Raw genomic sequence first — 22966 nt, 5'->3', positions numbered from 1 at the left:
TTCGCTCTTAATCCTCCACTAAGCTAGTTAACTAGCTAGTGTTACCGATCTTTCTAGTTAGATGTCTAGCTAGTGCTACCTTCTGGACTAGTTAGTTAACTAGTTAGTGTTACACAGCGGACTAGTTAGCTGCAAGTGTTATCTATTAAACATGTTAGTTGAGAAGTTAGTGTTGACCAGTTAGTGTTACCTAACTGACTAGTTAGTGCTAGCTAATTAATGTTACATATATATTCAATTCAGTTTATTTGTATAGCCCAATTTCACAAATTACTAATTTGTCTCGGAGTGCTTTACAATCTGAACACATAGACATCCCTGTCCCAAAACCTCACATCGGATCAGGAAAAACTCCCAAATAACCCTTCAGGGGGAAAAAAAAGGGAAGAAACCTTCAGGAGAGCAACAGAAGTTATTTGTCAAACATGTTATCTATCAAACATGTTGGTTGACCAGTTTGTTCTACCTAATTAAGTAGTTAGTTAGCTAACTAATGTTACATATCTGAATAGTTAGTTAACTAACTAGTGTACCCATCTGACTAGTTTAATTTAATTAGATTCAAAATTTCTAGACCACTCGTTATAAAATGGCAAATAGACAAAAAAAATATTCTCACTGATTAAACATTATCTATTATCTAAAATAAAATATAAATGTTACTGTGAGTTTAACCAGTTCCCGTTTCCGTCCAGCAGAGGGTAACGTTAGATAAACTGGCAACTTTCTAAATAAACGATATTGATAAAACACCAACTCATCAAGAGAAAGAAAGATTAAATAAAAATAAACCTGTTACATTTCAATCCAATAAACGATATTTTTTTATTGTTTTAATCCGTCTGGAAGGGAGCGATGACGTAAATAAGTTGCTCAGCCTCGCTCTGGACCTGGACCGGTGGGCAGTGTTAGTCTACACGTACTAATATGTACTCATATGTTTCTGCATGACCTTGGTCCAAGGAGACGTATTTTCTGTATGTCACGTGAACGAGACACTTTTCGTCCCCTCCAAACTGCAGGGACACAGAGCTGTTGACGCAGATCGTTTTCGCAGAGCGCACACACGCACGCGCGCAGACCTAGGCTACACATGCGAGCTGCGAATGACCAGAGAGCTCGCTAAGGACGTAGCGTAGCCGGGCCACAATCTCATAATAACGACACAGCGAGTGGTTTTCCTTAGATATTTTAAAGCTGGTCGGCTCGCTAGCTGACGGCAAACCATGGACGACAAGTCTTTCACCAAGGAGTTGGACGGATGGATTGAACAACTGAACGAGTGCAAACAGCTGAGTGAGAATCAGGTCAAAGTCCTATGTGAAAAGGTAAGGTTTGCGCATCAACACCTGTCATTAGCTGTCTGCTAGCGGACAATTAGCTGTCCACTTTGCATCTGCGGAATAGTCGGGCTCATAAACGTATTGGCGGAACTAACTCAGCTAATGCGCGTGGCCTTGAGTCGGAGCACCATTTGACTGCAGCTGCACGCAGTGCATCGCTCAGGGAAGCAACTCGCCAAGAAGATGGAGGAGGATGCCCGAAAATATGTTCTCTCTAGCTACGCCCACTCCTGGTTCCTCACTGGAGTGCACTGGCACTACCACAACAAACTATAATCATCTTCTGTATGTTTTGCTATATGCAGAATAAGGCATATTCAGTGTTATATAGTATTAATAAGGCTTGTGTAATACACACGCTCATTATGGACTCCCACATTGCACCATTCTCTATGTTGTTAACTGTTAATCAGCATCATCGTGTGTTTTCTTGGTCCCCCATTTAAGGCAAAGGAGATCCTTACAAAGGAGTCCAACGTGCAGGAGGTGAGATGTCCGGTGACAGTCTGCGGAGATGTCCATGGTCAGTTTCATGACCTGATGGAGCTGTTTAAGATTGGGGGGAAGTCTCCAGACACCAACTATCTCTTCATGGGAGACTATGTCGACAGAGGCTACTATTCTGTCGAGACAGTTTCTCTTCTGGTTTCTCTTAAGGTACAATATTTTTGGAAGTGACACTATGCCAATGATGCTGGCATATATGTCAGTTACAACTGGGATATGAATTTGGAACTGAGGCAACGATAATGTTGTATTCTTGCATTTTTCTTTAAAAATATTGTGTCTCTGTAGGTCAGGTTTCGCGATCGAATCACAATTCTCAGAGGGAACCATGAGAGCAGACAGATCACACAAGTGTACGGCTTCTATGACGAGTGCTTAAGGAAATATGGAAATGCCAATGTTTGGAAGTACTACACGGATCTGTTTGACTACCTGCCTCTCACTGCGCTGGTAGATAACCAGGTACGGTTGTGTTGTCAGGTGTAGCATGTGACATACAGCAGAAATACAGGGACTAATCATTTACGTTCTCTCTCTTCTGTCAGATTTTTTGCCTCCATGGAGGATTGTCCCCTTCAATAGACACACTGGAACACATCAGAGCGCTGGATCGCTTGCAGGAGGTTCCTCATGAGGTAACTTTGAGGAAGCCCTTCTAGATTATGTATTTTTATGTAATGTACTGTTATAACAGGATGTTACAACATATATTTTCAGGAGAACGATGGTGCATGTCATTCAATTCAATTCAGTTTATTTTGTAAAGCCCAATATCACAAATTACAAATTTTCCTCAAAGGGCTTTACAATCCGTACACATACGACATCCCTGTTCCAGGACCTCACATCGGATCAGGAAAAAACCCCAAGAAATAGAAAAAAAACCTTTCACAGTTAAAAAAGGGAAAAAACCCTTCAGTTGAGCCCTGGATGGACAGAAGCAATAGATGCCATGTGTACAGAAGGATTACAGAGTTACAACACATTCAATGAGTATGACAGAGTGTATGAATAGTTCGTAATAGGCATGGACCACGATCCAGACCTCCACAATCCATCAGGCAGATGGAGGTAGAGAGGAGGTATGGGCGGTGCGCATCAGCAGGGCCATGGCATCAGACCCAGCCAGGTCCAATGGACCCTATGAGACGTAGATGTGAGGATGCTCTAACAATCTTGGAATCTTGGACAATCATATTTATTGCACATCCATCACATTTCATTTATCAAGCTGAAACAATTAAATGATAATACATTTAGGTAATCAATCAGCAACATTTTGAATCATTTTGTAACAATTCAAATGTTTTTAGCAACAATTCACTGGTTCGGACTTTTCAAAGGTTTTATGTGTTCTTGGTCACCATTTTTTGACAATGTATAGATCAAGCAATAATAGTATCCTTAAACATTGGACATTTTTGTGTTTGCACATGCAAGAGACTAAACAACACTGATAACTGATAACACTGTTAACTCCATTTTTCAGGGCCCAATGTGTGACTTGTTGTGGTCTGACCCAGATGACCGTGGCGGCTGGGGCATCTCACCTCGGGGGGCTGGTTACACCTTCGGGCAGGACATATCTGAGACCTTCAACCATGCAAATGGTCTAACTTTGGTCTCAAGAGCCCACCAGCTGGTGATGGAGGTACTTTAACTTTGTTTATTTGCTGAAAGTAATTCATTTTTATTTATTTATTGGAGACCCTGCAGATGCAACTTTGACTTCATATGTTGTGGATTTAAAATAAATAACATGCAAGTAATCTTTTGATTCAGGGTTACAATTGGTGCCACGACCGCAATGTAGTGACGATCTTCAGTGCACCAAACTATTGCTATCGTTGTGGAAACCAGGCAGCAATCATGGAACTTGATGACACATTGAAATACTCCTTGTAAGTGCATTTTGTTGTTGATTTTTCTTTTGAACTTTTGGCACTTTCTTAAAAAGGGATTATTATGGACTAATCTTGGCTTTTCTTTGCTCCAGCCTCCAGTTCGATCCGGCGCCACGCAGGGGGGAGCCTCATGTGACGCGGCGTACGCCAGACTATTTCCTGTAAAGATCCCTGGCGAGGATGGAAAGAGGCTACACAGAGAAAAAGCATTCTTAACTCATGGACCAAAAAAAAAAGGACCCATTATCACAATGAAATGGAAACTATCGCATTTAGTTAAAGACCACCATCCTTTCAACCTTTTCCTCTCTGTGCATGATGTTTTTATTGCTAGAAAGGATTGCTATTACGAACAATACAATCACAATACCTGCTGGTTTGTCGGGAAACATAAATGAACTGATGCAGAGAATAACAAGTAAATGTAAGTAATGTTTGTGTTGACAATGAGCAGAGTGTTTTCATGTACAGTATGTAAGCCGCATCTAACACTTGGCATGGCCTCAAATCAAAGGTTGCAGTAAATATAATGTCAACTCTTTCTTTTTGTAACTGAACGCAACTTTATTTTGTGAAGTGAAATCATAGGTTAGATATCGGAAATTAGTATGTTCTCTTTGCACTTTTGTATTTGATTTTTATCACATGGCACTGACAGACTTTGTTCTTTTTTTATACCCTGTCATAGTGTAAGTAGCCCTCTTTCTGCCCTGCTGTCTCTTATGGGAGTTAATGTAATTCATTTAAGTAGGCAATACTGGTAGCGATTACATCAGTTGTAGAAAAGAATAACTCAAGGTTTTGCAGCCACCACTATACGAAATAAAAACTGAAGTTGCTTCGTCATGTACTTCATAAGAAGTTTGTGGCATTATTCTCTCTCACCAGTCACCACTAGATGGAAATAGACTCCCAGTAGCTGCTGATGATCAATTGATCATCGTGATTATCAAGTTTACTGGGAATGTGTGCAGGGCATTGGGTACTTGTTATATCTTTATGTATTCGAGGTGTTTGTAATATGATGATTGTGAAACATGAAATGGATAAGGCTGTTGGTGTGCCAAAGAGGACTAATTTAGCTTTTCATTCTGTTTGATGGTTTCATTGTACTTATGTGAAACACATATTGATTTGTCTATTTTAAGGGAAACTATTGACAAGACTTTAGTGTCGGCCACCAATGTGAGGCTTTTGCAGATGTGTATGTGAAAATCCAAAGTTTTACCAGTTATTAATTATTTACCGCCTGCGAATCAAGGTCGCGAGATGTCAGCGCTTTACCGGATGTGGTGCTCAGCTCGCTGCTGAAAATAAAAGCCTCATTTAAAGGACGACGTGAAATGAAACATAATTTCCCCACTTCAAGTGTTTTCCTAAGATTGATAAATTTGGCAGAATAATAGAAAATCACAGTGCATTTTCCAGCCTATTTTTTTGTTTCATCCGGTCGTCATTTAGTTGTCCAGTGTGTGTGTGTGTGTGTGTGCGTGTTGCTTCTGTGAGGCGGGACCTTTACTTTGTCGTCGCGGAGGGATGCGCCTTTGTGCCCTCTGCGGCCAAACTGACGCTGCTGCACGTCAAATTAGCTGTCTGCAGTCTTCCAGGGACACCTTTTGCGGACCGCCGGAGCTCACAGTGCAGTAAGTAACCTGCCCGTGTTTGTCTAAATGGCTCCATCACGAGGTCAACCTCGAAGAGCCCAGCGTGCACATTGTGTCCGAGGTCGGGGGACTGTGACGACGCGCTGGGCTCCTCGAGCAGCCTGCTGCATGTGTGGATGTGGCAACCTGATACTAGTTGAATCTGGGGCACACCGCTGGACAGATGTCGTGCCTAATTAGTCGTTTTGAAATGATGATACTTTGATTTTTTATTTATTTTTTGGTCTGGTAATGTCTTGGTCGCTTTGTTCTGATGCAGAAACACCTCCAGCCGCAGTCCAGATTTGACTGGTCTCCGTCGGATTGAACAATTAACCGTATCCAGTCACAGAGCATGTTTAGCCTACGAGCACATACACAACGCAGCTATTACAGTGTAATAGATGCACACGCACACACGAGATGAAGGGTAAACTGTCCGCCATGTGATGCTGTGTGCAGTGTTTCTGATGAAAAATTTAATTGTAATTCAATTCAATTCAATTCAATTCCGTTTATTTCGTATAGCCCAATTTCACAAATTACAAATTTGTCTCAGAGTGCTTTACAATCTGTACACATAGACATCCCTGCCCCAAAACCTCACATCGGACCAGGAAAAACTCCCAAATAACCCTTCAGGGGGAAATAAAGGGAAGAAACCTTCAGGAGAGCAACAGAGGAGGATCCCTCTCCAGGATGGACAGATGCAATAGATGTAATGTGTACAGAAGGACAGATTTAGATGTGTTGTTATGAATCGCAGGTTAATGTCTAGCCACATTGATTGGTTGAGTGTGAGGGCAGAGGCAGCGGAAGGGTTTACAGACCAAAGGCCGTGTCAGTCCAAAGTTCAGTGCTCTGTTATCATCTTCATCAATGGATTATCAATTTATAATAAGTATGCTATTTTCAGGGGCTTGACAGACGGAATTGCTCTGCAACTATTATTCAAACCAACTCATCGAGCAATTGTGTGTTTCATTGGACCATCTCAGAGTGGGGGTGTTTTGTTGTCATCTCGTGAGAATCTCATGGACTTTGATTCAATTTAAAGAGACAGCACGCCTCCTTCATGACACAGCCACCAGCAGACAAGAGTTCTCTGTTATATTATCAATCCAGCAGCCATCTTTGGTGCAATTTCAGGTGGAGTTTCATCATTCTGCTGCCCGTAGCTGCTGCAGATTCTTGCATGGACTCGCTGCACTTCAGCGTGTCCTTAGTCTCCCAGCAGTTCAGCTGGAGAATGGAACAAATGGTTAAAAACCAGATCAGACTGGGTTATCTGGACACACACACACACACTGAGTAGAAGGAGCATGCTGCATGCACATCCACAAAGCTGATGTTTTTGATAGTGCAGGGTTTATTCAATGCAGGCCAGTCTTATCTGGTTTTGGATTGTGAGATGACGAATGCATAAAACATACTCACCAGTGGTGTTGATTAAAATAGTTGCATAATATACTGCTCTTTGCTTACTTGGCCCTATCACAATTTGTACTGATAAAATGAAATGAAATAAAATCGGTGCGCAGCAATTTAGTGATTCACAACCCTTGTGTCAGGTCAGCCATTACCATAGCAACATTATGCTGAATAAGCAGCGTGGCAATCCAAAGAGGAGCATTATTTTCAGGAGGCCTCCCTCACTGACTTTTGTCTGCAAAGAAAACCCGGCGTGAGGGACTATGTAACTCGTGGGGTGAGCGCTGGAGCAGGGCCCTGAAATCCTGGAACAGTATCAGTCAACATCAACGAGTACAACGCAGTTATGAAACAGTTATTCTCGATAACTAATCCTCGGACATTCGTGTTGCTGTATAGAGAACTTGCTTTTCCCTTTTCTTACTGCTTCGATCTATTTACTCCAGAAGACCGAAAAGCCTTAAAACATCTGTGACAGGCGTGTTGCCGTCACCAGTAGGTTCCCCCCCCCTAAGCACCAATAAGGACTGAGCAGCCAGAGGGATATTTGGTAAGCGCTTTTATTGCCACTGCAGACTGTGTCTCTGCTCTCCACGCTGACCCTCCATCTGCTGTCCAGCCAGCTCCTTTATGGAGACCGCCTCAGATACACAAACACATATCATCAGCTGGACTGATTACCACTCTGATTAGCAATCAGTCCAGCTGATGACAATCAGACACCGTTCCCTGAACCACACCCCCGCTCCACCCACTCAGCAGCCGAGCCTAAACACCCCCCACTGCCACATACCTCCACCGCCCGACTTAGGCCGGGCAACATCCGCCTAACCTACTCCCCTCCCCATGAGAGCGGGAGAGGAAGTCGGCCACGACCATCTGTGTCCCGGCCTATGGATCACCTTGAAATTAAAAGGCTGTAAAGCCAGATACCACCGAGTGATTCGGGCGTTGGTATCTTTCATGCGGTGGAGCCATTGGAGCGGGGCGTGGTCCGACCAGAGGGTGAATGAGCGTCCCAGGAGGTAGTAGCGCAGGGAGTCGACCGCCCACCGGATGGCGAGGCACTCCTTCTCCACCGTGCTGTACCTGCCTCCCTCTCCGACAGCTTGCGGCTGATGTACAGCACGGGCGGTCAAACCTCCACCTGCTGGGACAAACGGCCCCAGCCCTCTGTTCGACGCATCAGTCTGCAGAGAAAAGGGAAGGGAGAAGTGAGGTGTGTGAAGGAGTGGTTCCCCACAGAGAGCTTGCTTTACCTCCTCAAACACCAATTGGCACCGCTCCGTCCACTGGACGGATCTGAGGCACCTTGACGGGTCAGGTCAGTCATGGGGCTGGTCAGCTCCGCAAAGTTCGGGATGTACCGCCTGTAATACCCCGCCAGCCCCAAAAACTGCCTTACCTCTTTTTTAGTCTTGGGCCGCGGGCAGGCTGCGATGGCGGCGGTCTTGTCCACCTGAGGACGCACCTGCCCGGCGCCCAAGTGGTACCCCAGATACCGTACCTCCCTCCGTCCAACTGCACACTTCCCCGGGTTGGCCGTAAGCCCGCCTGCCTCAGGGACTCCAGCATCGCCGACCCGCTGCACATGCTCCGCCCTGGTGGTGCTGTGTATGATCACATCATCCAGGTAGGCGGCAGCATATGCAGCGTGCGGACGCAGCACCCGGTTCATGAGGCGTTGAAAGGTGGCTGGGGCCCCGAACAACCCAAAGGGAAGCGTGGTGAATTGGTATAACCCAAACGGAGTGGAGAAGGCCGTTTTTTCCTTAGACTCTGGCGACAGAGGAATCTGCCAGTAGCCCTTGGTTAAATCCAGTGTCGTAAAGAAACACGCAGTGCCCAGTCGGTCCAGGAGCTCGTCGACCCGGGCATTGGGTAAGCATCGAACCGTGACACCTCATTCACCCTGCGATAGTCCACGCAGAACCGAATAGACCCATCCTTCTTGACCACAAGAACAATGGGACTACACCAGGCACTGTGGGACTCTTCTATTACCCCCATCTCCAGCATTGCAGCCAATTCCCGCTGAACCACCTTCCTCTTGTGTTCAGGTAACCTGTAGGGTCGTAACCGCACTGTCACGCCCGGAGGAGTCTCGATCTCGTGCTCTATGAGGTTTGTGCGTCCTGGAAGGAGAGAGAACACATCAGCAAACTGCTTTTGCAACCGGGCAATGTCTGTTTTCTGGGTCCCGGAGAGACGGTCTTCACAAAGGAGCGAGGCCGGATTGGTGGATTTTGGGACCTCAGGCCCCAGTTCCTCTCTCTCAGATACCGAGGACACCAGAGAAACAGACTCCGCCTCCCTCCATGCCTTTAGGAGGTTGAGGTGGTAAATCTGTGTAGCTCCGCCCCTATCAGAACGCACCACCTCATAGTCGACATCCCCCACTCGCCGTGTGACCACAAAGGGCCCTTGCCACTTGGCGAGGAGTTTAGAGCTGGAAGAAGGAAGCAATACAAGTACCTTCTCTCCCGGTGTGAATTGTCTCAGCCTGGCACCTCTGTTGTACAGCCGCTGCTGACGCTCCTGGGCCTGGAGCAAATTCTCACGTGACAGCTGACCCAGTGTGTGGAGCTTTGCTCGCAGGTCCAGGACGTGTTGGATCTCGTTTCTTACTGGTGCTCGGCCCCTCCTCCCAGTTTTCTTTAATGAGGTCGAGCACCCCGTGGAGTCCTGCCGAACAAAAGTTCAAAGGAGAAAATCCTGTGGAGGCCTGCGGAACCTCCCGTACTGCAAACAACAGAGCGTCAAGCCATTTATCCCAATTACGTTCATCGTCATTAATAAATTTACGGATCATGGACTTCAAAGTTTTATTCAGACGCTCCACCAGACCGTCGGTCTGTGGGTGGTACACACTGGTCCGAATAGACTTGATACCCAGTAACCCGTAAAGTTCTCTCAGTGTTCTTGACATGAACTGGGTGCCCTGGTCCGTCAGAATCTCTTTCGGGATTCCGACTCGGGAGATGACCTGAAACAGCGCCTGCGCGACACTCTTTGCAGAAATGTTGCGCAAGGGCACCGCTTCCGGGTATCGTGTTGCGTAATCCACGAAGACTAACACAAAGCGATATCCGCGTGCACTCCGGTGAAATGGCCCGACGAGGTCCATCGCGATGCGCTCAAATGGAACCTCCATCAATGGCAGAGGGCGCAAAGGTGCCCTCGGAATGGCCGGAGGGTTTACCAATTGACACTCCGGGCAGGACGCACACCAACGGCGCACATCCGCCCGGATGCCCGGCCAATAAAATCGGGTCATTATCCGGTCCAGAGTTTTATCATATCCCATGTGACCAGCCATCGGGTTATAGTGAGCCGCCTGGAAAACCATTTCCCGGCGGCTCTTCGGCACCAACAACTGGGTGCTTTCCTGCCCTGTGTGAGTGTCACGGCTCACTCTGTACAGTCTGTCCCTGATCAATGTGAAGTGCGGATATGTCTGCGCTGCGTCAGGGTGCACCAGCTGACCATCAATTCGTATCACTTGGTCAAAGGCTGAGCGAGAGTATCGTCCCGAGACTGCTCGAGTGGAAAATCTTCCATGGAGTGAAACTCGGGAGTCGGAGGAGTCGCCATAGGAGGCTCCGCCGGTTCCCCCTGCAGTGTCGGACAACCTCGCGTCACCACTGAGCACGGCGCACACATATCGCATGACCCTGTCTGCCGTGAACGCACCCCCGCAGCCTTCCCCATTAACTTGTCAAAGCCCGGCCAATCGGTTCCCAAGATTAAGGTGCGTGGCGGGAGCTAACCGCGACCTTCACGTTATGCTTTTTCCCCCCGTGTCTAATTTCCGCTGACACTATGGGATACTCGTAAATGTCCCCATGCACACATCTTATCTTCACCCACAATGCCTCCACCAATGCCCCGGGTCGAACCAGGCTCTGGTGGATCATAGACTGTGTACAGCCGGAATCCACCATTGCCTGATGTATACCCCTGATTCTTACCGCACGCGGTATGTCGCTCCCGGACCTGGGGAGGGTGTTGGAGAGCCGGCAACCCGGATCACCTGGCCCACCTCCATCAGCGGACACTCCCGCCGGATGTGTCCGGGCTGTCTGCACCTCCAACACGCCTGCCCTGGTGTTTGAGGGACTACCTGTGGGTTGGGAAGGTGCCGGTGTTTACTGGGGCCGGTATGGGTCGCGTCAGGGCCGCATCGGCCTGGCCGGAGCCAGTGCGCTGTCGCTGTCCCCCTGGCCGCCGGGGTGCACCGCCAGGTGGTCTTCCGCCCGTGTGATGGCGGCCTCCAGCGACGTGGGGCCGTGACAGCGGACCCACTCTGCTGTTCTGGTCGGCAGCCCCTCCATGAACCGCTCCACGACGGCCTTCTCCACCACCGCCTGCGCCCCTTCTGTGCTCCCGGGCTGCAGCCACCTCGTCGCGGCGTCCCTCAGCCGTTGCGCGTACGCAAACGGCCGGTCGTCGGGCCCCATCGTGGCCTCGCGAAACCTCCGCCGGTGATCCTCCGGAGTCAGACCCAGCCTATCCATCACCGCCTTCCGCATGTCCACGTAACTTTGGCGTGCTGCTGGGGGAAGCCCCAGGGCCGCAGTCTGCGCCTCCCCGGTGAGCAGGGGCAGGAGACGAATCGCCCACTCCCCCACTGGCCAGCCGCATGCCTCCGCCACCGTCTCAAAAGTCTCCAGGAACGACTGCGGGTCGTCCCCCGCCGTCATTTTTTGGAGTTCCACCCCCGCCAAGGGGGAAGCTACAGGTGTGGCCGCCGCTGTCTGGGCGGCGAGCCGTTCCAGGGCGCGTCTGCTCCTCTGCCTGGGCCAGGAGCTTCCCCAGTGTCTGCCGGCCTGCCTCCGCCTGGTCCTGCATCATCGCTGCTATCCTCCCCAGCATCTGCCCCAGCTGAATCCATGGCTGATCTGGGTGCTGCTGGATGCTCTCCATGTTCTTTGTTGTTGGTTTTTTTTTTTTTTTCCCACACAAAAAAAAAGAAAGGGTCCCACGTTTGGCTCCAGTGTGACAGGCGTGTTGCCGTCACCAGTAGGTTCCCCCCCCCTAAGCACCAATAAGGACTGAGCAGCCAGAGGGATATTTGGTAAGCGCTTTTATTGCCACTGCAGACTGTGTCTCTGCTCTCCACGCTGACCCTCCATCTGCTGTCCAGCCAGCTCCTTTATGGAGACCGCCTCAGATACACAAACACATATCATCAGCTGGACTGATTACCACTCTGATTAGCAATCAGTCCAGCTGATGACAATCAGACACCGTTCCCTGAACCACACCCCCACTCCACCCACTCAGCAGCCGAGCCTAAACACCCCCCACTGCCACAACATCATTCCTACATACGTTTGTGCGCTGTAAATGCCAGGTTCTTGTGACGGGGTGAGGCTCAGGTGCAGAGTGACAGGCTGGACGCAATATAAATAACAAAAAAAAACACTTTAATGAGGCAAAACAGTTTACAAAAAAACAAGGTCCAAACGGGGCAGGCACAGAATCCAGGTTCGGGGCAGGCAGGGTCAACAGGCGGAACCAGGACAGGACGACGGGAAAAGGACACGGAACTAGAGACGACAATCCGACAGCAGACAAGGGAAAGACTGACACAATATATAGGGGGGGAAACAGGTGTACGACATCAGACACTAACGAGACAAGAGTGGCTGAGGGCAGGTGCAGGGAATTAAACAATTAAGACAGAGAAGACACAGAGGAGACATAGGAGACACGGAACACAGGAGAAACAGAACCGGGTGTTACAGTACCCCCTTCTTAAGGGACGGATACCAGATGTCCCAAAGGATCAACAAGGGTGGGTGGAGGGGAGCCGGCGGAGGGACAAAGGGCATGGCAGAAGCAGTCTGGGGGGTGGGCCGGCGGGCGACCACCAGGCGAAAGGCGCGCCGGAGGGCGGGCCGGAGTACAGGGATGGGTAGCTGGGGTACCGGGCACAGGAGAGGCCGGGGTCTGGAGCCAGCTGGGATGGTGACGGGACACTGGGAACCGGAATCGGGAAAGGGGGAGACTGCGACGGGACACTGGGAACTGGAGCCGGACGAGATGGCGACGGGACACTGGGAACCGGAAGCGGGAAAGGGGGGGACGGCGACGGGACAGTCGAGAGTGGGACGGGGGAAATGGCTGGGACGGCGGTGGAACACGGGGAGCCGGGACACGGAACTACTACCGGGCGGGAAGGGGACGGAATAGGAACAGGAGGGACGAGAGCCGGCCGGGGCAAATGGAACTGGGGCCGGCCAGGATGGAGATAGAGCACGGAGAACTGGGGCCGGCCGGGACAGAGACGAGGCACAGGGAGAGAGAGGGCGAGTGCAATCACTGGCACCGACAACTCAGTGGCAAGAGCCGCTCGGTGCCAGTAATCAGCGACAACTCAGCAACAAGTCTGTGGCAAGTGCCTGTACAGCGACGACTCAGTGGCGTGTTTGCGACGAGTCGCCGGCAGCAACACTCAAGTGGCAGGACAGCAGCAAGCGAACGACACTCGCCGAGAAGCTGTGGGTGGAACAACCATTGTTGTTACGACAGATCAGCTGCCGTTAATCAGTTTTATGATCATAGAATGGAGAAGCTGCGGGTTTTTTCTTTTGTCATTGCCTAAGTGTACAAATAGATAGATAATGTATTTTTTTTAGACTTAGTTACAATATGCTATACGATATTGCTGTACAACACTGCTGTACTATATTGAATATTGTTTTGCTACTACTACGTTTCACTTCGTAATATATAACACTTTTATACCATGTATAATGTACCCGCCTTTCTTTAATAAAAAAAATATATATAATTAATTTTTTTACCATGTCATACTGTTATACCTCCATGAAATTCTACTTTAAGGAGATGCCACTGTTAGTCTAAAGTTTAAGCACTGGCACTCAGTGACACTTGCCAGCAGATGCCGCAGCTAGTCAAAAAGTGCCACTACTAGTCAAAAAGTGCCAGCAGACGGAGGGTCGGCCAGGCGCGTCTGCGGCATGTCTGCGCAGTGACGAGTCTGCGACGACTCAGTGACAAGCTCCACTGAAGTGCCCGGACAGCGGAAGAAATCACTTTCATGATCACAGAATGGAGGAGCTGCGGTTTAGCTAGATAGATAGATAGCTAAAATAGCTAGCTAGATACACAGATGGATATATATAATTAGTGTCTTCTTGTAGACACTTACAATATGCAATAAGATAGTGCTGTACATTACTGCTGTACTATATTTAATATTGTTTTGCTACTAGCCTACTACGTTTCACTTCGTAATCTATTACACTTATATACCATGATATTGTAATGTCTCGGACGTTATGGCACTGATGACACGGGACGACGTTATTAATCCTCCCTTTATTGGGCATCCACCAACACAGACACCGTGCTCCTCTCAGTTTAGCAGCTCGAACATCAACAACAACGGTTCCCGTCAACCACCCTGCACTCCTGTTTTCCGACAGGTTAACCCCACCTCCCCTCTACTCTGCCAATCACAGGCACACACCCTCGACCAGCATGCACGGTGCCACACTGATTGACAGCCACTTCACAGGGTCGCTACAATATGTATAATGTACCCGCCTTTCTTTAATAATAAAAAAATATATATATAATTTATTATTGTTTTACCATGTCATACTGTTATACCGTCATGAAATTCTACTTTGAGGAGATGCCACTGTTAGTCTAAAGTTTAACACTGGAGGATCAGGTATGAATTTGTCATGCTTGGTCTTTAAACTGTAAAGAAATTCAAGTTTCAGTGATTCATGTTCTATACAGACTTTAACAGTTAGCAAATTTCCGACTGGATGGCACCACAGTACAACTATATAGATTCTAATTAACTGGAGGATACCCTTTAAAAAAATAAAGTGTTGCCGAGTTACATTTCATAAATGTAAGGAAATCTACTGGCTAGTGCCACTGAGTGCCAGCGTCGCTAGGGGGATCTCGCCCCTACTGCACAGGGAACTGCGGCCGGCTGGGACGAGGCAAGAGGAACTGGGAACAGCCCGGGACGGAGACGGGGCAAGAGGAACTGGGACCGGCCGGGACGGAGACGGGGCAGGAGGAACTGGGACCGGCCGGGACGGAGACGGGGCAGGAGGAACTGGGACCGGCCGGGACGGAGACGGGGCAGGAGGAACTGGGACCGGCCGGGACGGAGACGGGGCAAGAGGAACTGGGACCGGCCGGGACAGAGATGGGGCAAGAGGAACTGGGACCGGCCGGGACGGAGACGGGGCAGGAGGAACTGGGACCGGCCGGGACGGAGACGGGGCAGGAGGAACTGGGACCGGCCGGGACGGAGACGGGGCAGGAGGAACTGGGACCGGCCGGGACGGAGACGGAGCAGGAGGGACTGGGGCCGGCCGGGACGGAGACGGGAGAGAGGGAACTAGCGCCGGCCGGGACGGGGAAGGGGCGTGGAGAGGTCGGATCGGCCGGGACTGCAGCATGGCGGAGGCGGCAGCGGGAACCGACGGGGGCTGCGGCACTGAGGCAGCAGCGGGAGCCGGCGGGTTCACAGGAAATGCCCGACAGCAACGGCGGGGGGTGCCGGGGGGCAGTGGAGAACGGCCGGGGCTCCGACAGTTCACAGGGAATCCCAGACAGGAACGCCGGCGGCTGCCAGGGGGCAGTGGAGAACGGCCGGGGCTCCGACAGGTCACGGGGAATACCGGACAGGCACGGCGAGGGCTGCTGGGGCTTGGGCTGGTAGCCAGACGGGGCTGGCGGTGCCGACCCATCAGGCGACCGGGAACCGCAGCCGGCCCGCACCGGCTCGCTTGAGAGTAGCAGATCCCTTAGCTGTTCCGTCAAAGAACTCTGTTGGTCGTGGAGCTCCTTGTACCTCCCAGAGATTAACTGCTCAATCCTTGAAAGACGCTCCTCTTGCTGAGCGCACACTGTCCTCTGCTGAGCCAATCATGGTCGGATTGTTCTGTCAGGTTCTTGTGACGGGGTGAGGCTCAGGCGCAGAGAGACCGGCTGGACGCAATATAAATAATGAAAAAAGCACTCTTTAATGAGGCAAAACAGTTTACAAAAAAACAAGGTCCAAACGAGGCAGGCAGAGAATCCAGGTTCGGGGCAGGCAGGGTCAACAGGCGGAACCAGGAACACGGACAGGACGACGGGAAAAGGACACGGAACTAGAGACGACAATCCGACAGTAGACAAGGGAAAGACTGACACAATATATAGGGGGGGAAACAGGTGTACGACATCAGACAGTAACGAGACAAAAGTGGCTGAGGGCAGGTGCAGGGAATTAAACAATTAAGACAGAGAAGACACAGAGGAGACATAGGAGACACGGAACACAGGAGAAACAGAACCGGGTGTTACAGCAAATACCAGATATCATTATTGAGACTGCCCTGAGATGGACTGGCGACCTGTCCAGGGTGTACCCTGCCTTCGCCCAATGTCAGCTGGGATCGGCTCCAGCGCCCAGATACCCTAATGAGGATAAGCGGTATGGATGGATAATGGATAATGGATTATTGAGACTTTTGTCTCCCTCCAGATAAATATGGCTTCAGAGCTAACCACTTCCATAAACATCAAGGAGCCCCGGTGGGACCAGGGCACGTTTGTTGGTCGGGCGAAGCATTTCTTCACTGTCACGGACCCCAGGAACATTCTCCTCACCGATGAACAACTGGCCCATGCACACGCAGTCGTCACTGACTACAGGTACACCACGCTACAGACACACCAGGATGTTCAGGGTGTGCTCCCATGAATGGCTTTGCTTTACATGTGTTTTTACTGCCTCCAAGGAAAGGAATTGTCTCCCCAGGACTGACGGAAGATGAACTCTGGAGAGCAAAATATGTTTTTGATTCGGCTTTCCATCCCGATACTGGGGAGAAGATGATCCTGATTGGCCGCATGTCAGCGCAGGTTCCAATGAACATGACGATCACTGGATGCATGATGACATTTTACAAGTAAGAACAGGATTTTAGAAAGACAGATAGATGGATAGTTACTTTATTATTCCTGCAAGGGGAAATTTTTTCACTACAGCAGTATTTATAGATACAGTTAAAGCAATGTTAAATATATAAAATGCACAATATATAAAAAATAATTATTAACATTAAAGTAAATTAAATAACTAAACAATAATGCAAAGTACTCTCTGACTTCACTGTGTAGCTGTGAATGTTACTCCCATGCTTAGATTTAAATAAATCAGTGACACTACTGCTTAACCTGTACTGTTACAGGCCTTTTTGGCTGAGCACATTGTTGGGTCGGTCATGATTTAGCGGGACACGAGAATAGAATAGAGCAATGTTGTTATTAATAATGCTTGTGTTTTTCCTATTATGACAAGTCGACTTGTTCCTGAATTTAATTACTTCAAATATTATTACTCGTTTTCTTTTACACATGACTCGCTATTGATTTTTATGTTTTCAATCTTGCAGGACAACTCCAGCGGTGTTGCTGTGGCAGTGGATCAATCAGTCTTTCAACGCAATAGTCAATTACACCAACAGGAGCGGTGATGCTCCAATCACAGTCAGGTAAGAGACAGGCGTTTTGGCACTGAAAAATGGTTCATATTAACCCTTTAATTCAACCGGGGGGGGGGGGGGATGTGGACCGTTTTGGTGTGATGTGACTGGTGACTCTTCTGTTTGCAGTCAGCTGGGCACGGCTTATGTGTCTGCCACCACAGGGGCAGTTGCCACCGCCCTCGGACTGAACGCACTAACAAAGGTACTAGTTAATCTAACACTTATTGTACATCTCATTTTAATGTATCAACCTCCGCTGCGTGGGTGTGCTGACATGAGTTTGGCACACACAAGCAGTCTGTATTATTTACAAGGTCATGGTATCAGAATGAATCCGAATTTCTTTCCAGTTTTTAAAAGTGACTTTTTGCTATACACCATGATTTATGGTAGGAACATAAGCTGCAATAACTTATACTGGTTTGAGAGGTTGAATTGGTCGGAGTACAGTAGAGCCAAATGATTAATTTCCTGTTTTTATGTCTCCTCTCTCCTGCTGTAGCACATCTCACCTCTGATCGGACGGTTTGTTCCATTTGCTGCTGTTGCTGCTGCTAACTGTATCAACATCCCTCTGATGAGACAAAGGTAAAGAGGACATGCAACACTCAGCAAAGTACCTCATGGTTTTGAAGCATGTTTACAATTTAAATACATAATGCTGTTGAAGTTGAGATGACACATGTCCCTGGAAACATAGATTTTAGGGCCATTCCTAATTGTAGGGGTAATAAAACGTCAGATGAATCTGATTAACTTCGCATTGAAAATGCGGAAGGTTATGTTTTGATCGCCGCGTATTTATTTGTATGCGTGTTATTCGCCTAACTCAAAAAGTATTAAACCGAATCGCATGACATTTGGTGGGATGATTGGTTATTATCCGGGGACCATTTGATTAGATTTTGGGATCGATCGGGTCAAAGGTCAAGGTCATGAAAAAGGTCAAACTCTTCTTGAATCGCATGGAATTTGGTGGGATGATTGGTTATTATCCGGGGACCATTTGATTAGATTTTGGGATCGATCGAGTCAAAGGTCAAGGTCAAGGTCATGAAAAGATCAACATCTTCTTGAATCGCATGAAATTTGGTGGGATGTTTGGTTATTATCCGGGGACCATTTGATTAGATTTTGGGATCAATCGGGTCAAAGGTCAAGGTCATGGAAAGGTCAAAATCTTCTTTTTACCATAGTACGGTCAATTTGTATCCAATTGGCAACTAATGCCAAAATGTTCATAATGCAATGCCCAATCTTGTGATATGCGAAGGTATGCGCTCTACCGAGTGCCCATTCTAGTTTAATTTGCGTTGCTCCTTGTTTTCAGAGAACTTCAACACGGCATTCCCATAACAGATGAGAATGACAACAGGTTAGGAGAGTCACCGAAAGCTGCACAGCAGGCTATCTCTCAGGTTGTGGTCTCCAGAATCCTCATGGCTTCTCCAGGAATGGGTATGAACTTATTCATATCAATCCAATAAGACATCTGCTGTTAGGTTTGTTCACTCCTCCCCTGGCAGCGGGTCTCCTCTCTTTACACAACCACATTAAAAAAAAATTAAATTGAAAATGCATTGTGCATTGATATGTTGTTTGTGTCTTTTCAGCTATCCCGCCATTTTTAATGAACCATTTGGAAAAGAAGGCCTTTCTGAAGGTAGGCATATTTCTGCTTCGTTGCTTTAATAAACAACGTAACCTCGATCATCAGCTTCATCGTCACAGCTGTAATGTGTGAAATGTTAAATGGTGGGGACTTCATGTTCCTTGCCGTGTCGACCACTCTGTTTCCATTTCGTTATCACACATCAGAGGAATGTGAGGCCACTCTAGTTTGGGATTTCACCGCTGCTTTTGTGCCGCTCATGCATTTTTCTGCCTGGTCTTTTCAGAAGTTCCCATGGATGAGTGCACCTATTCAAGTCGGCTTGGTGGGATTCTGGTGAGTCCTCAGAAATGGTCCACCTGATAAGCAGCCATGTCAATTTCCATTGACGTGTTCTCCTATTTCCTTATGAGGATATGATATTTCAGTAACTCTAAGGTTCATTTCACTTTAAACATCGCTGTTTAAGTTATTGTGAAGTATTTCAAGAGGAATGTGGTCACAAGATTGTTTTGTGGTGTCATGATTGATCTTGCCTTGTCTTTGCTTTAGCCTCCATCATTTCAAGTGTTAATTGTAAATACAAATGGTATCGTTGAGAATTGGAAGTTAAATTGTTCACATACATTCATGGTCACCATCATCGATTCGTATGACTTTGGTGATGCTTTACGTATTCATATCGCAACATCATCCTGTCAAATATACGCGTGTGTGATATTTTGTTTTAAGACCAAATACATTTGAAACTAATGACATTACCATCCGCCTGAGCTTTTGTTGTGTTTCGTGTTCCTTCTCAAATGTTAACTTGCTAAACTAAGTTAGTAATATTACAAATTGATGGCCGAAAAGAGCAACACCTCCTCAATGAAATGTTTGAGAATACTAAAAAAACTTGGGTTTTTCTTCCAGAATGCTATTTGTACCCAATACATAATCAAAAATAATACAAAGACAAAATAAAAAGATAAATACATAAAGTGCAGATAGGAGGTTTTGCACTTTGGCCATCGATATGTTAAACATATACTTCATCTTTGGACTGTTTATGTGTGCAGTGTGTTTCATAGAGCTGTGTTTCTTTCTCAGCCTGGTATTTGCCACTCCACTGTGCTGCGCATTGTTCCCTCAGAAGAGGTGAGTGAAAAGTTCAAACTTCACCCTGAAGTCGGTCGTAGCCCAGGAGCCATACCCTCCTCTTTTTAGCTGAATATATTCAGTTTATTTTGTATTGCCCAACATCACAAATTACACATTTGCCTCAGAGGGCTTTACAATCTGTACACACACAAGCAATAGAAAAAACCTTTCATGGGGAAAAAGGGGAAGAAACCCTTAGGAGAGCAAGAGAGGAGGATCCCTCTCCCCGGATGGACAGATGCAATAGATTACATGTGTACAGAAGGAATCATTACAGAGTTACAACACATTCAATGAATATGACAGAGTGTATGAATAGTGGACCACAATCCAGACCTCCACAATCCATCAGGCAGATGGAGGTAGAGAGGAGGAGTGGGCGGGACACATCAGCAGGGACATGGCATCAGACCCAGCCAGGTCTAATGGACCCTATGAGACGTGAAGTCACAAAGACTCCGGGGAGGAAGCAGAGTTAGTAATGTGCAATGGAGAGATGAAATATCATCCATAAGTAGAGAGAGAAGAGGAGATGGCACTATTAAAGAGGAAAGTCTTAAGTCTACTCTTACATGAGGTGACTGTGTCTGCCTCCCGGACTGAAGGTGGAAGCTGGTTCCATAAAAGAGGAGCTTGATAACTGAAGGCTCTGGCTCCCATTCTACTTTTAAGACTCTAGGAACTACAAGTAGTCCCGCATTTAGTGAGCGTAGCTCTCTAGTGGGGCAATATGGTACTACAAGCTCCTTAAGATATGATGGAGCATCACCAATCAAGGCTTTGTAGGTTAAGAGAAGAATTGTCAATGTTATTCTTGATTGTACAGGGAGCCAGTGAAGAGCAGCTAGTGCAGGAGTGATGTGATCTCTTTTCTTAGTTTTAGTGAGAATACGAGCTGCAGCATTCTGGATCAACTGGAGGGACCTAAGAGACTTATTAGAGCGGCCTGATAATAAGGAGTTGCAGTAATCTAGTCTAGAAGTAACAAATGCGTGAACCAGTTTTTCTTCTGACAAGATGTGCCTGATTTTTGAAATACTACATAGCTGAAAAAATGCAGTCCTTGAGATTTGCTTCACGTGGGAGTAAAAGGACAAGTCCCGATCAAAGATAACAACGAGATTCTTTACAGTGGTGTTGGATGCCAGGGCAATGCCGTCTACAGAAACCACACAGATAATTGATGTCTGAGGTGTTTCAGGCCGAGTACAATAACTTCAGTTTTGTCAGACCTGCAACTTCCTGATGTTAAACATCAGGAAGTTGCAGGTCATTCATGTTTTCATGTCTTTAAGACATGCTTGAATTTTAGTGAGCTGGTTGGTCTCCTCTGGTTTGAATATATGCAGAGTGTGCAGGATTCTTTCATCTCTCCCATTCCTCCCCCCAATCCAGCTCCATGTCAGTCAGCCGCCTGGAGCCGGAGCTGCAGGAGAAAATCCGGGCCAACCACCCAGGAGTGGAGAGGGTCTACTTCAACAAAGGGCTATGAGTGTGCAGCGCACTCATCCAAACACTGCCATCACACAGCTGCAGGCTCAGTCCCCCTCATTCAGTGTGCCAAAGTTAAGTTTGTGTCTCCTCACTTCCACCATCCAGATGGATATGTGGGGACTCCATCATGTTTGCTTTTGTCAATGTGATTGTTGTTGTTGTTGTAACTGCGAGAGAAGATGTTCGCAAAGCGTCTGATGTTCATCATGACCGATGCTGTACAGTGGGCAGTGTAGTATTGGTTGAAGTGGATTCCTTCTGTACGGTACTTCTTTTCTTTTGAAGTTGGTGACTTGCCGCTCGTATCTCGCCGCCAAACCATTTAATACTCTCCCACCTGAGGTTGGCAGTCATCTTATGTCTTACTGGCATTATAATTGATTATAATCACATTTTAACATTGATTATATACAAAGACCTCTTGCCAAATTTCGTTCCCACCTCATCAACGATCACAACCTCCACTCACGAGTGTCATTTCAAAGAATGGCATTCACCTAAACTCACTTTAATTGTTTATTTTGCCAAATGAGTGACATCCAGTGAGCCGTGAGGCCTCTTGACATCTAAACATGAATCTTAAAACTAAACGACTCTCCAGGGACCCACCCTATAAAATGTGATGCTATAATTGCGGCAACCATTGATGGGTCCAACCCGGTGCTATTTTTTGTCTTAATAATCAGTGTATATCATACTATTTATTCTGCTTGCCAAACATGCATGAACAAAGCAATCATGATTCAACCTCTATGAAAAATATGTTTCTGTATATTTAGTCACGCCGAGGCCACAATCAGGAGAGCTGAACGGTGGTGACACAATGTGTAAGTAATGATAAGCACACTGGTTCTCAATTACTAAATCCATATTCTCCAATCGTTAATCCAGGATTTTGTGATCATAGTATTTGATACCATCAAAATCATGCTTTTCACAGACTTGTATGGTATCTATCTTATGTACCTCAATGCAGCATCCTAAGAGGTTTGATTATTACTGCACAAAGTGACACATTTTAGATTTAGATGACAGTGTTATCATATTGTTTTTGATGTGTTGCGATACATATGTTAGATATGTTTGTCTGTATTGGGGGGAAAATGCCCCAAAACTATTTCAAGATAGTGTTTCTCAAGGCAAGGATATCATAATCCATCGAAACAATATGTGTTTTAAATGTGACTGTTGTCATTATGAACTCAACCTGCTCTGTGGACTCATCATTCAGGATATCTCTGTTAAAATTGTGAATCATTAATAACCACCTGCTCATTAAATTTTTCTGTTAAAGTGAGAAACCTTATAAATGACATCCAGTGACATCAGCACAGAGGAAAAGCAGACGCAG

At 47.3% G+C, this 22966-nt stretch overlaps 2 protein-coding genes across 2 annotated transcripts; both read left to right on the top strand.

The window, feature by feature from the left end:
* Positions 1 to 928: 928 nt before the first annotated feature.
* Positions 929 to 5089, top strand: LOC130209935 (serine/threonine-protein phosphatase 2A catalytic subunit alpha isoform-like). The gene is made up of 7 exons (XM_056439869.1): positions 929 to 1328; positions 1791 to 2000; positions 2139 to 2312; positions 2396 to 2485; positions 3340 to 3501; positions 3633 to 3751; positions 3847 to 5089. The coding sequence occupies exons 1-7, from the start codon at positions 1227 to 1229 to the stop codon at positions 3917 to 3919; spliced, it is 930 nt and encodes a 309-aa protein (XP_056295844.1). The 5' UTR covers positions 929 to 1226; the 3' UTR covers positions 3920 to 5089.
* Positions 5090 to 5299: 210 nt separating this feature from the next.
* sfxn1 (sideroflexin 1) lies at positions 5300 to 21701 on the top strand. The gene is made up of 11 exons (XM_056439484.1): positions 5300 to 5397; positions 16361 to 16530; positions 16617 to 16787; positions 17274 to 17372; positions 17493 to 17568; positions 17869 to 17954; positions 18697 to 18824; positions 18980 to 19029; positions 19265 to 19314; positions 20071 to 20118; positions 21517 to 21701. Exons 2-11 carry the CDS (start codon positions 16367 to 16369, stop codon positions 21611 to 21613), a joined length of 969 nt encoding a protein of 322 aa, XP_056295459.1. The 5' UTR covers positions 5300 to 5397; positions 16361 to 16366; the 3' UTR covers positions 21614 to 21701.
* Positions 21702 to 22966: the final 1265 nt, after the last annotated feature.

The sequence above is a fragment of the Pseudoliparis swirei genome, chromosome 19 (assembly GCF_029220125.1).
Source record: "Pseudoliparis swirei isolate HS2019 ecotype Mariana Trench chromosome 19, NWPU_hadal_v1, whole genome shotgun sequence".
Classification (NCBI taxonomy): domain Eukaryota; kingdom Metazoa; phylum Chordata; class Actinopteri; order Perciformes; family Liparidae; genus Pseudoliparis; species Pseudoliparis swirei.
Note: the sequence above shows the minus strand (reverse complement) of the source record. Positions and strands in the feature narration are given on the sequence as shown.

Bases quoted from the DNA above. Each gene is read 5' to 3' on its own strand.
- LOC130209935 (XM_056439869.1), top strand. From the start codon at position 1,227: ATGGACGACAAGTCTTTCACCAAGGAGTTGGACGGATGGATTGAACAA. The intron at 1,329-1,790 runs GTAAGGTTTGCG...CCCCCATTTAAG, and splicing joins TCAAAGTCCTATGTGAAAAG to GCAAAGGAGATCCTTACAAA. The intron at 2,313-2,395 runs GTACGGTTGTGT...CTCTTCTGTCAG, and splicing joins CTGCGCTGGTAGATAACCAG to ATTTTTTGCCTCCATGGAGG.
- sfxn1 (XM_056439484.1), top strand. From the start codon at position 16,367: ATGGCTTCAGAGCTAACCACTTCCATAAACATCAAGGAGCCCCGGTGG. The intron at 17,373-17,492 runs GTAAGAGACAGG...TTCTGTTTGCAG, and splicing joins GATGCTCCAATCACAGTCAG to TCAGCTGGGCACGGCTTATG. The intron at 19,315-20,070 runs GTGAGTCCTCAG...TTTCTTTCTCAG, and splicing joins GTCGGCTTGGTGGGATTCTG to CCTGGTATTTGCCACTCCAC.